The sequence below is a fragment of the Rattus rattus genome, chromosome 4, assembly GCF_011064425.1.
Source record: "Rattus rattus isolate New Zealand chromosome 4, Rrattus_CSIRO_v1, whole genome shotgun sequence".
Lineage (NCBI taxonomy): Eukaryota > Metazoa > Chordata > Mammalia > Rodentia > Muridae > Rattus > Rattus rattus.
The window spans coordinates 33969750-33983967 of record NC_046157.1 but is presented as its reverse complement, the minus strand read 5'-3'; the positions used below and the strand labels follow the sequence as shown (position 1 = coordinate 33983967).

The 14218-nt window shown below is 39.1% G+C and overlaps 1 protein-coding gene across 1 annotated transcript; it reads left to right on the top strand.

The window, feature by feature from the left end:
* Window positions 1-280: 280 nt before the first annotated feature.
* Window positions 281-6749, top strand: Hhla2 (HERV-H LTR-associating 2). The gene is given in 4 exon segments (XM_032899655.1): window positions 281-344; window positions 4754-4867; window positions 4870-5008; window positions 6185-6749. Coding segments are annotated over 4 exon segments (756 nt in total). The 3' UTR covers window positions 6624-6749.
* The last annotated feature ends 7469 nt before the right edge of the window (window positions 6750-14218 follow it).

The window sequence follows — 14218 nt, the reverse complement described above, 5'->3', positions numbered from 1 at the left end:
ATCTGGATGAGTCCAGATCAGGGAGAAAGAGAAGTAGACTGAGCATGGCTGGGACTGTCTAAGAGAGAAGGGAGAAGAGCAGGAGAAAACAGTGGAGATAGTGAGAGAACAAGAGATACAGAGAGTAAGGAGACAGCAAAGAGAGAGAATAGGAAGCGGGGCTGGGTGATACGGAGGATGAGCAGCTGGCTGAGTCGGAGGAAGGTCCAGAGGCTAGTATAGATTTTCAAATTTATAACAAGGAGTTGTGATTAGGGACTGAAGGAGCCTGAACGCCAGCATGGGTTTTGATATGCAACCACAGGTACATGTCGATAGAGAGCCCTATGTCTCTTCTGCCAAAGGTAAGGGAAATGAGTCCTTTTGGTAGATGGGAACTGCTTTCACACGTGTGCTGACTTTTATTTAACTATTAGAAATCTTTCTGTAATCCAGTGTGAGCTTATTTCTGGATATATGAGACCTAACAGTGTACTACTTAAGTATTTTTTGAAAGTGGGTTCTGAGAGTGTGGAGACCCTCTTTGTATAAGGCTCATGCATGGTTTTAGTACGCATCCTCTAAAATCCTGTCATCACAGGGAGGGAGCAAGCAGATGAACACATTCAAAACATTGTGTCTTTAAGAACAGATAGAAGGCAAACTAGTCCTTACAGACATTACCATTGTTTATCCCACGATATAAAAGTGCCTCCAGTAGAAACAGGAAGCCAGAAGTTTATCAGTGAAGAGAACCTCAGTGGTGAATTCCAGCAGTGATGTGATGGCTTTACTTTGTACTCTCTCACTCAGACTATTCTGGTTATTTCTGCGTGATGCTACATGCATCTGATGGGTGACGTTTTGTTCTCTGTCTGTGGTTTCTATCCACTAGCTGTTCGCTATTTGTCCTTCTACTTTTGTTTGCCTCATGCATAATAAAGTCCCTCTGTTGAAGCTGAAGGTACGGCTGTTGAAGATCACACTGGACAAGGGATTAACAGGCAGAAATAGGTCATAATGGAAATCCTAGGGAGTTGTACCTTGCTTTTGTCCCCTCTCCTCTTGTCTGTTTCCTCCAACAGATGCTCCTATCAGTATGATGTCCTGCCTCACTTCAGACTCAGAAACAATAGAGTTATCCAGGATGGACTGAGTCCTACGAAACAATGTGCCCAAATAAATATCTTCTTCCTTAGGTTGCTTTTGATCAGGTGTTCTCTCAGTATGAAGAAAAGTAATAAGTGTAATACATACTCTGAAGCCAAAGTCAATGTATTACTTCATTTCTCTTTTTGGTCTCCAGGCCCATGCCATCTTGGGCTGAGACTAACTTCCGGACTGGTAACAAAATGCTGAACCAAGAATTGTCTTCTCAGTGCTCCACATGCTTATTGACTGAGTAAAACTAATCCCCCTCCCCCCAGTTTTAGGGCCTTGTGGCTCTAGCTAACTTCAAAAACTATTAATATAACAGGAGGTATCAAAGCTGAGTTCCATTACATTTACTCTTTCCTGTACTACAGCAGTGATTTGGAGAGAGACAGACTCTCTCTGTTGTTGGACAAGTGGGTTAAAAACTAATACGCTTACAGTCTGGATAGTCACCAACTTCACCATTACTTTGATTCAATTAGAGATTCAACTGAAGGGGAAGGTACTCCATCACAGTGTCAGGACTTGTTTCTAATGACTAGCAATCCAGAGCTTCTTGATGATGTGGTCCTCAGGCTATTCTGAGTGGACGTTCACTCAGGTAGTCTGGACATTAAGCCCTTACAAGCACCTGTCACTAAGCCTCTTCGTTTTTGTCTCTGTTCCGATGTTAGACATATTCTTCCCAGCCTTCTTCAGTAATTATTAGTAATAATGAGCAACATATTCGTGGAAGATATGATGAAGTGTAATTCTCCCTTAGCCCTTTAAGAGTGGGTCTCAAGTTGCAATTCACTGGAGAAATTAAGAACACTATGCTCACTCACAGTTACTATCATAGCATGGATCACTTGGAGGCAAAGTACCTAAGGTAGGCAAACTGGACATCCCTCTTTCACAGTGAAATTCACCATGGGAATGCCTCTCTGACTGTCAAAAGATCGAGCCTTCTAGGTGAAGGAATTTATATCTTCTCTGTGGGAAAAACAAATGAATGTGTCAGAAACAAAGTTGTGCTAAAGTGGGAGGTAAGAGTGTATGCAAAATTTAGTAAGACGTAAGGATATAATTTGATACAATTCTGAAATAGCTTTTTTTGAACTTGGTATTCTAATATCTTCCTTTAAAGTACCTACAAATCTACCTCATTGTTTTAATGCTTAATATCATAGACTGTGCCCATTGCATAATATCTCATAGTATAGGGATGTGATGATTAATATAGTCATTTCCCCTGTGTTTGAGACTTCCAGTGTTTTCCATCGCAGACTCAGCTGTGATGAATGTCTTTATAGTTATATAAAATGATGACAAATTATCTGAAATAAGGGTAGCAGAGGTAAGATTTTAATTTTCCAGTGACATCAGCAGCATAAGAACAGTCATTTCCCCTGTAGTTCTATTAGCACTGAATATCATCAGTCTTAAAATTTTCTTCCAATATGGTGACTAGAAATACTGAATTAAATTTAAATTGCCTTTTTGTAATTCAAATGAAGTTACTGTTGATATTATATGGTTTTATCCTCTCTGTAGTAACTATAATGTAACTCTAGCCATATTATATGATTAATATATTCATGGTTGCCAATGGTCAAGTTTATGTTTAATTACACTGGCATCAAAATAAAACATAAACAATCGAAATAGTGTCATTGTCTATTCATAATTAATTATACTACCAAGAATTCTTGTTGATATAGTAATGTTAATGACGAGTGTGCTGATCTCATATGGTATGTTAGCATTCTTTATTTCACAGTCAGTTTTCCTACTATTATAAATTTGCTATTAATGCAGTTGTATTTTATTATTTTAGCATATACTATTTTCATTTATATAGGTATGCAATGTATTTTTATCATATCCAACCCCCAATCCATATTTTCAACTTCTCTTAGACCTTCAAATTTATATTCATTTTTTTTTCATTTTAAATAACCCATTAAATCTAATTAGTGCTGCTCATATATGTATGGTCATGGGACCATCTTCTACACATGGTCAACCTATTAGGGGAGCATATGTCTAACAAAAACTATATCCCTTCCCTAGCCAGTATCAACTGGGCATAGAGGCTCATGTGCCCTGACTTCTCTGTTCTTGAATACTGAGTGGCTAGATCTTCTGTGGGATTTGTGCAGGCAACCATAGCTGCTGTAAGTTCATGGGTGCAATTGTTCTGTCATGCCCAGAAGACACTGTTTTCCTACACTTGTCCTAACCTCTGGCTTCCAGTCTTTTTGCCCTTTCTTCCACAATGCTCACTGAGCATTGAGAGGAGAGTTCTTGTACAGATGGCGCCTTAACGGTCACCCATTAAAGATGGTTTTCAAGCATGGTTTTCAAGACATGATGCTATTACGGAGCATGTGTGCTAGCATGTTCTTGTAATTATACTATTAGGGAGACTGGAAGAGTCAGATCCAATGGCTTGAGGCCAGACTGTAGTCCATGAAAAGAACTCATTTCAAATGAAACAAAGCAATTATAAAGATATTACACATGTAAGTAACTATATATAAGTGTAGAACTGCTTTCATGTGCGTTAGAAAACCATAAGCATCATGACCATTCTACTGCAATATTTGCTGTAGTGTAGTGGGCCAGAACAGAGATTACATTGTCTTTGAGGTATACTGTCAAGTGAGTAAGAGTGTAAGGAAGTGTGTAGCACAGCTAGGGTTGTAAACCAAAAAAAAAAAAAAAAAAAAAAATTAAATTCCAAGTTTTTCTTTCCCGGCCGTGGCTCCCAGAATGACAACTCTGAGATTAATTATTTATTAATAAATGCCTAGGACAAAAGCTTTGGCTTATCCCCTGACTAGGTCATAACTTATTTAATCCATTAAAATATTCTATGTCTATGTCATGGTTAGTTACCTTTCTTCATTCCTGTCCCCTCAGCATCGCACTTGAATCTCTCTGTATTCTGTCCTGAGATCCACTACCTGCTGCTTTACTGCCTTCATCCTTCCCTTGAATCTCCCTGAGTCTCCTATTATTCTCTCACGATTTCCCAGAATCCTCTCTCTTCCTGCCAGTGTTCTACCTCCTGTTTCTTGCCTTTGCTCACTGGCCATTATTTTTTTTTTTTGACAGGCAATGTTTATAAGAGTTTCTCTCTACATACAGTATTTTGTATAACAGAGTTCTGTACAGCACTGTGTGAGCTTTGGGAGGAAATCCTCTGCTAAGCTGTTTTATATAATTCTCACTCCTTCTTCCTCTGACTGCTTTAACTGTTTTATGTGTTGACTCAGAATTGTATGTTAAAAAACAAAATTCAAATAGGCTGAGTCAGTAGCTAAAGAATACAGAGAGTGCTACATGAACTCTATAGATTTCGATCCGATTTCTTCCTCAGTAAGGGCATTATATTTGTCAGGTAAGTAAGTTTAGAGACTAGAGAGTGTTATTTGTTGTGAATCGAAGCATATTCTCTCTGTGCTTGCTGGGTAACCACACCTGATCTTAAGCTTCTGCAGTTTTTGTTTGGATCTAGTTTTCCTTTAAGAAACTGAGAAACCTTGCTCATAGACTCTAGCTTTTATTACATAGGTATTGATAAGGAAGCTACTGGCCACAGTTCTTCATACCCCACTGTTTCTCTTTGCAGCTTTCCACACACTGGTAATGAACTATATAAAGAGGAACATAGAGAGCTGCTTCCTGGTATGCAGTATCCTGGGTGTTTATCCTCGTTCACATATTGCATGGGAAATGGACAATACTGTATCTCAGAAAGCAGTTCAGAAGAAACCGGGGCTCCTGGTCCATTTCATATTAAAAGTACAGAGAATATTACGGGATCAAATTCATCTTTTGAGTGTGCTATTGAAAATTCTCTTCTCAAGAAAACATGGAGGCGAGAGTGAGCCTTTGCAGGTGGGCTCCATTGGACGTCTTGTGTACAGGTGCTCTGTCCAAGGCTGGCAGCTACTTGGAACGAATGTACAAAGAAACAAACAAGAAAGAAAACCCATCTGCAGCAGGGATAATTTGGCTGCATTGGTTCTGAGTATCAGCTCCTATTCATAAAATAGAAGTACCTACCTTATTATTTATACACTGAATAAAATCAGGAAATCTGTCCATGAATTTTTGTTTATCTCTCTATAGCTCCTCCTCCTACATAGGAATACATGTCTCTTAGCATATCACAAGTTCTGATTCTCCCCAGGTAAAAGATTTATTAATTCTGACTATTATTATTGCTGTTTTGAACATTAATCTTCAAAATATTTTTATTGTACTTATTTGGGGAACATGATGGTACAATGTGCCTGTGGAATTCAGAGAATAATATGTGGGAGTTGGTTCTGTCCTCCTGCCATGTGGATACTGGCTATCGAACTAAGGTTGCCAGACTTGGCGGCAGGTGCAGTGTTTCAGAGTGGAGGAAGCATGATACAGGACCTTTCCCCCTGGAAGGCTACATTTCAGAACAACTTGAAGGCCTACTATAATGTTAGAGGGAATCTTTAAAATGGAATAAGGACCACTTTTCTTTCTTTCCTTCTTTTTTATCTTTATTAACTTGAGTATTTCTTATTTACATTTCGATTGTTATTCCCCTTCCCGGTTTCTGGGCCAACATCCCCCTAACCCTCCACCTCCCCTTCTTTTTTGGGCTTCCCTCCCATCCTCCCCCATTGCCACCCTCCCCCAACAATCACATTCACTGGGGTTCAGTCTTGGCAGGACCAAGGGCTTCCCCCCTTCCACTGGTGCTCTTACTAGGCTATTCATTGCTACCTATGAGGTTGGAGCCCAGGGTCAGTCCATGTATAGTCTTTGGGTAGTGGCTTAGTCCCTGAAGCTCTGAAGGACCCCGCTTTCTTGTGTATGAAATGCTACAATACAAATGTCAGAAAGCTTTTCCCACATACATAAGCATTATCACATGCATTCCTTCCTAATCACAAGGAAGGAATTTTTAGAAAATTCACCCACCGGTTTGGTCTTCACTAGTTTACTTTTTGTTTTTGTTGTTAGGTGCTCATTGGAGGAATCAAAGTGAATCCATTTCACTCTGGTGTACGGTTAGGAGCAATTTTTCTTGACCAAACCAAAATTTTCATGTTACTGGTTTCGAGGTAGAAAATGGGAGATACTCTGTCTTGGACTAGAATATGAGTTCGCCACAGGACACAATTGCTACTTACCCTCAATTCTCATAGAATAAAGAGCTGATGGATCACAGTTCCTTCCCTGTCACTTTGAGAGATCGTCATGTGTGAGATCGTGGCGAACATTTGTGTAATGTTTCTTCAACTGAGTGTAGTTTTCTCACTCTCCACAGGGTGCATGTAGGTAAGTTGCAAATAGGACTGGCTAATCAACTTCCGATGTTACAACAAAGGTTCGGTAAGACTTTTCAAAATGTCACTGACGGAGCTACTTTTCCTCATGGTGGTAGGAGACACAACCATCTTTTGATCAGCTACTTCCAGAAGATTTCTTTTTCATTGTTTCTGTGTTTTTAAAGGAAGGGAAACACGCACGTTTTGGTGGTTCTAAGATAAATACCTTCAATTCTTGCTCACTGCCCTTTGTAATATATACCCTATAGTCTTGGTTTGGGAGCTGAAGCTGTAGGCACAGGGGAAGTTAGCATTGGGTACTACTGGATGCTGGCAAACATTAATTTGGTGGAAAAAAATGACCACATAATATATGAAGCCCATTCTTGATGTACTCAGGTCTGCTCATTTTTCACTCCTCTCAGTTGCCAAAATCTTTATTTATAAGGAATATTTCCAGTCTACTGGCCATAGTCAAGGAATGTGGGCCATGTAGTTGGCTTTCTGGGTAACGTGGTTGACTTCCCCCTCTTACTCTATGGCCTTGTCACAGAGGAAACCCCAATTTCATCCCTTAATAAGGATATTTGATGTTATGAAAATTATTATGTGTCTCAAGAATTTTTAGTTATCCATGTGTTATGTGATCTTCAAAGAAGGTTTCTATGCTCAGTGATAAAATCCCTTTTGATGATGTAGAATGGAAAAATAAGGATGCATTTATAATTCCTATTTTTTCTCCCCAATAAGAGTGTTAGTTTTATGTAAAATGCAGTGAAGCCCAGATTCTATTTTTAAAACTGTTGCCTCATATTGGATTCATTTTGGAGTATAGAAAAACAATCAGGAAGTAGCTGTCGGAAGACAACATATGCCCCATCTCCTTAAGCAGAAATTTAGATCTCATTTCACCAAAAGTAAAGCATCAGGGCAATTCCAGCTCCAGAAAAGATTTTACTTTCAGAACCTCTCATTCTCACATAAGCCCTGTCCAGTGCAACCTGGAGAGATTCCGTCCACATTCCCTAAGAAGAGGCTTATAGCAGGAGCATCCCAGCAGAGAAGGAACCAGGATGACAGTCATGATACTAGGTATGAAGTTTAACTGAGACTTGCTTTCTTAGCTAGTTCTCTTTCTATTGCCATGACAAAACACCCTGACCAAAGCAACTCCTGAAGGAAAGCATTTAATTTGGGCTCACAGTTGCAGAGTGTTAGAATGTGTGGCCATTTTGGCAGGAATTAGAGCAGTAAATAGACCTGCATTTTGTTAGAGCAGTGGCTGAAAGTTTGCATCTGATCCATTAGAAATAGATAGATAGATAGATAGATAAATAGATAGATAGATAGATAGATAGATAGATAGATTAAATAGATGATAGATAGATAGATAGATTAGATAGATAGATTAGATAGATGATAGATAGATAGATAGATTAGATAGATAGATAGATAGATAGATAGATAGATAGATAGATAGATAGATAGATAGATAGATAGATAGATAGATGAGAGATAAGCTAATTGGGAATGCTGTGGGCTTTTGAAATCTCAAAGTCCATCCCCAGAAACACATCTCCTCCAACAAAGCCACACCTCCTAATCTTTTCTAAATGGTTCTATCAACTGGGGACCAAGCATTCAACTATATGAGGCCAGAAAGGCCATTCGCATTCAAACTAGCACATTCAAACTAGCACATTCCAGTCCCTAACCCCTAAAGGCACATGACCATATTATAGTACAAAGTGCATTCAATCCAACTTCAAAGGTCTTCATAGTCTTCCAGTCTCAAAACTGTTTAAAAGTCCAGTCTTTTCTGAGACGTAAGCCAACCTTTTCACACTAAAATGCTGTTAATTCAGGACTGAAACACAATAGGGCAAACTCTCAATCCTTTAACTCCAAGTATGATGTCAAAGGGCTTAGATGACTCAGTGTTTCCAGCTTTGCTAACAGCAAAATGCTTCACTCTTTTGAGCAGTTCTACTCCCTGTATGCAGCAATTCTTGGTAGATATATCATGACTCTAGCATTTGCAGCATTTTGGGGGTCTCTAACATAATCTAGTTTTCAGCTTCAGAGCTTCATCCAATGTCCTTTTCAGGCCACCATGCTGGAAATCACCTGCTACATGTCTGGTTTTCCCAGTTTTATTTAGTGACAGGAAAATTCCATAACCTCTTACTCCTTCCTAACTCTAAAGCCAGATCCACTTGGCTATTGTTGCCCAGTTCTGCTGTGTGCTTGGGTTGAAGCTTGTTCCACTCCTAGAATGACAGTTGAATAAGCTGTCATTTGTTGTGAAATTCGGAAAAGACTTTTTCTTTTCAGAGTTGCTGGATTCTGGGTGGAACCTTACCTTCCAAATTACTACTATGACAGCCCACTAAGTCCTGCTTACTGCATTCAACCATTTTCTTAGTCCAAATCTCAAAGTCTTCTCCATTTCTTAAAAACACAAAAACAAAAAAAAACCAAACCACAAGAAACAAAAAACAAAATAACCCAGAATGGTTAGACCTATCCCAGTAAGAGTCCACACCCTGGTACCAGCTCTGTCTTATTTACATTTCTGTTGATGTACTGAGATAGCATGACCAAGGCAACATATAGATAACAGTTTCTTGAAGGGCTGACTTACAGTTTCAGAGGTAACCGTCATAGCAGAGAGCATGGCGGAGTACAGACATGTATGCATGACACTGAGCAGTAGCTGAGAGCCTCTGGGGGTGGAGGGGGGAAGGAGAATTAGAAATGGCATGAGCTTTTCAATCCTCAAAGCCCACCCCCAGAGACACACCTCCTACAGCAAGGCCTTACCTCCTAATCCTTCCCTAACAGTCCCACTAAGTGGGGATCAAGCATTCAAAGATATGAGCCTATAGAGGCCATTCTGACTCGTACCACCACACTTTTTTCTCTATCCTTAATTACAAATTTCCATTTGCTGCCTTGCTTTGAGATGTCACACCATACAAACATGCCTAAACTGTAGCATTTGGGATCTGCTCAACGAAAACTTTCTTGAACCGAATGGCCCCAAGCAATCTTTTCTAAATTGTCATGCTGTGTGGCAATTTCTTCATTTGGGCAGGGACTGAAGGTCACAGATCAGACTTGATGCAGTTATATCGTGCAGGGTTATTTTCACAAGGGAAAACCATCTCATCACCATAGAATGGCCCTATTTACTGTGCCCTTAGGACTGTCTTCTCAAGCTAGAGTGGAAACTGCTCTTGCCTGAAGGTCTAAGAAGAACTACCGGCTAACACAGGTTTCCATTCTTAATCATTCCTTTATAAAAAAAAAAAAATTTATTTTCTGATGTAATATAAAATAATAGAAAATTAAAATGCAGAGTAGAGTCTTTGTGCTTTGAGTTTTTAGGATACCTTTCAAAGTTTCTCTTTCATCTAGACCCAAATTGGTTGACCTTATAGTGACCATAGGTTTCTTGTAACAGAGAGCCTGAGACCAGAGCCTGATATTTATATGAAGGGTTTATTTATACTAACTTTTGAATAAAGGTTTTGAGGGCCCCTTCATTGTATGAAATGTTCTCCATATTAATTCTGTCCCTTTGCAAAAACAAAACAAAACAAAACAAAACAATCTTAATAGGCAAATGTAATGTATGGGTACTAACCTACCCTCATTTGTCTTACTTGGTAAGTTTCCTTCAGATCACACACTTTGATATTTTGTAGTGCGAAGTCAGGGAAGAGTATTGCAGAGAAAACTTCCTGGAGCTTGGTCGCCCCCTTTACTGTTACTGATGGTGATAGCAGAACTTTGCTGTACAGTGAGAAGACACTCCAAGGACCCTGCAGATCATATGGAGAATTTGGCTTTGCTCTTGGGTGCTCCATCCCTTGTTAACAATGCAGGGAAGCTCGCAACTACACTGCTGGCTGTGGCTGTAAATATCTTATTTTTCTGAGAGTTATTCTACAGTTTATCCAATTTATCCATTAACATGCTGGCATTTTCACCTAACTATTCTGCTTCCTAAAATTTGTTCCAAGCAAGGTGATCAGAGGCACACTAAAGTATATATGAGCCCATTCCTCGTAGCTCACTCTTACGAGTCCCAGGTTTTTACTATTTTAATCACTAGTAGGTAAGATGGTTCAATTAACTTAAAAACAAACAAACAAACAAACAAACAAAACCAAAAACACAAAAAACCTATGTTTCTTTACAAAAAATAGTGCCAAAATGTTATTTAAAATAATCAACAGGATGAGCCAATCATCTTGTACTAAAAATTAGCTAGAGGGAAATCAAATAAATCCTTAAACAGTTGTCTTTGCAGTGATTCGATCATTGATCTCCCAGCTTCCCACCTCAGGCAGGTAATTCCTTCCTGTTTCTGGACTCTGTAATCTACTGCTCAGACTTCCTTTTACTTTTGATGCTTTCAAAAATTGCTATAATTTTGAGTCATTTTTTGAAATCCTTGACACATCAAAACCATTTTTTCTAATTTCTATGAAACAAACTTGTATTACCAAACAATCATTTAAAATGATGCCTTTAAGATCCTGTGACGACCAGTCCTTAGACCTCTGCATTGAGATGTATGTACATTAATGGTCAGACCTTGACCCAGAAGGAATCTGTACAAAGTAGGGCTTTCTGCATTCTAGGAAATGTGAATCCTGGAAGATGCTCAAATGCAAAGCAGGCTTTCGAAGCAGCTCTGTGGGACTATATACTATCTCCCTGCCCACTAACATCAATAGCAACACTAACATAATGCTCCCAGAAGTTCTTCCTCATTCTATCCTGCCACCAAGAAAGCCCCAGGTTTCCTGGGGATTCAGCTAAGTCTCATGTCCTATGCATACGTTTCTTGCAAATCCGAGATTTTAGTCACCAGAAAACCATTATTGAGAATGAGGTTTTTCAAGTGACAACAAGAGATCATTTCATCAACCTTGTGATCATTCAGTCTAATAGGTAGGCTGGCCTGCTTGCTTGTTACGAATGTCTCTTAATTGACTAGAAACCGTCAGAGAGGATGTATCTCAAGTAAGTCTAACTTGTTTCCAGATTCATTTTCTGGCCTAAAATAATGACCCTGTGGTTGGATTAAACTCAAATTATGGGAGATGGGTTGTCATATGCTACTTAATATCGACAGCGTCTACAGTGAAAGTCTGCCCACATCCAGTCCCACAGAAACACACAGAACATTCAGAACTGTTCAGAGTTAGCAAAAAAAAAAAAAAAAAAAAAAAAAAAAAGATAATGCATTCAACCCCCAGCTACCACGTCTGAATCAGAGCCAAACTTAAACGTGAGGTGGCAAGGAGAGAGAAGAGTTCCCTAATCCTGAAATGGAGGAGTCAAAACAAATCACTCTCTCATGGATGAATGACCTCCAGTGAAAAGATACAACCAGAGGAAGGAGACTCTACAGGGAAAGAGCTGGGGGGATACAAACCTACTTAACTCTGTCTCTGATCTCCAACCAAACTAGGGACCAGAAGAAACAGACACTCCATTGATGAAGGTCAATCTAACCAGCTTCCCCTGCCAGAGGAAGAAGTGGACTGTGGTTCTGATGATGTAAGCGAGCACAATTCAGGTCAGGTTATATTCCTTTTGATTATAAAAAGAAATGTTCGATATTTCTGCAGTTAGATGTAATGAAAGTGTATTTGGAGCTGTTATACTAAATCCCAGAAAAATCTTACCTGTCCCCAGGTTTCTGGTTGTTGTTTAATTTACTGTGATTCATATGCTTTGACTTTTAATTCTGTTTTCTATTACTTAAAATGCCTACCCTCTAGGCTATGTTTAAATGGCCCAGAATTTTCAGCAAGCCTAGACTGTTCTGACAAAAGTCATCTATTCTTGTGCTGTAACTGCCACTAGTCAGCTCTTGCTTGGCCAGGACATTTCCATTGTTAGTGGTTGGTGGAAGCCTGGCCAACAGTTATAATGAGCCAAGAATTACTGATTGGTTGACTTGTATTTATTTTTCCCTTTGGAATACTTGAATCAATCATAGAAATGTATTGCTAATTTGGATGCCATGTTTCCCCAGTGAATGCATTTTGAGTATTGTTTGTTGGAATAAGATGTGAAAAGGGGAGTAGCAAAGGTGACTCTGACAATTACACAGAGATGGAAAAGATGAAGAGTTCACATCCTTACAAAGAAAATTTTATTTTGTTTTCTCTTTTAGACATGTACTCTGTCTCTGTCAATCACGTTAGCAAGGGTTATAACTTCACTGGATATGAGGTAAGTCATCATTTTCTTTATTAAGCCATTCTCAATATAAAGGTGTACAAAAATAAAGAAGAAATAAGAAACGAGTAAATGAAGGAACAAAGAGGGGGGAGAGGGAAAAACAGTCAGTCAGTCAGACAGACAGTCAGACAGACAGACAGATGTGGGACTGAAGTCTATAATCCCAACACGCACGAGCTTGAGGTCAGCCTGAGTTGTATAGCCAGACACTGTCTCAAAAAGCATTGTAAAACCATCTCTATCGCCAATAACAGAGGAAGTAAATTTTTTTTTTTACTAAGTTAAATGTCATTATGTAAGACTTGGTGTGGGGGTTGGGGAAAGGCAAGAGGAATTCCGGGATAATATAGTGGAAGAATACAATTCGTTTTTTCTCACAGAGTAGAATCTTTTTCTTTAAAGAGACAAGAAGATTTACTGTTTGTAAAGCTATCTGGTGGCGCTGTACATCTGGATGCTCTCCAGAGTCTGCTCATGATGCTTGCTCTTCTGATAAATATGGGGTTGTGCTAAAATGGAAAGGAAGAGACTCGAATAAAAGTAGAGGCAAGTAGGTCATGGTTTTCATCCAGGTCCAGATTTCTGGCTGTCCACACTTTCCAGATTTTCTAGGCCCCCAGGTAACCAGTCCTTCACACACAATGTAAAATTTGGTTCATTTTGCTCTATCAGGTTTTATGATTTTGTATGTTTCACCAGTCAGAATATAAGTAAGGTCGAGCTGTGTTAGGCTTGCTTTAAAAACATTTAAAGCTCAGTAACTTCTAGTAAGTACATTAAAGTTGACTGACATGTCTCAGGCTGTGTCACTATGGGTTTCATAACTGTCTCGTGACCTATGGTCACAGATATAAATGATGCCTTGCATCTTGTCAGTCCATGTTATCTTGAAACAAAACAAAAAAAACCCCACTAACATCATTAAATGTTTAAGATAAAAGTGGTTATTCTGACTTGAACAACAGACACGATTCATTTTCTTGCTTCTAGTCTCCTTCAGAAGAGTCATCCAGCAAGTGAAATCCTACACTTGACTTACGAAAGAAATCCTACACTTGACTCACTGCTGTTACCTGAAGATGTACTTGATAGATGCTGTCACCTCACCATTCCTCACTGCCAGTCCAGGTAATGACTTGTCAGACTGGACAGTTCCACTCTTGTGAAGACATTTATTTCCTATGCATGGCTTTGAACATGACCCTACAGCTCATGCATTAGAAATAGTGTGTAACAATGTCAGATGGTAAGCCCCCAATGTAAAAAAATATGACTGTGTTGAGAATTTTTCAGACATTGTGGAAATAAGTTGATTACCCTTAAGACTGGTTTGTTCTAAAAATATACTCTTTCTCTTGACTTCTCGTGAACTTCAGACTTTTGCCATGGGTTGTAGTGCCCAAAAGGCTCTCATCAGATGATAACACCTTGATACTGAACTCCCTAGCTTGCACAATTATTGTAATTAAATGTCTTTCTTTATGTAGATTACTCCCTATACTGCAATGCCA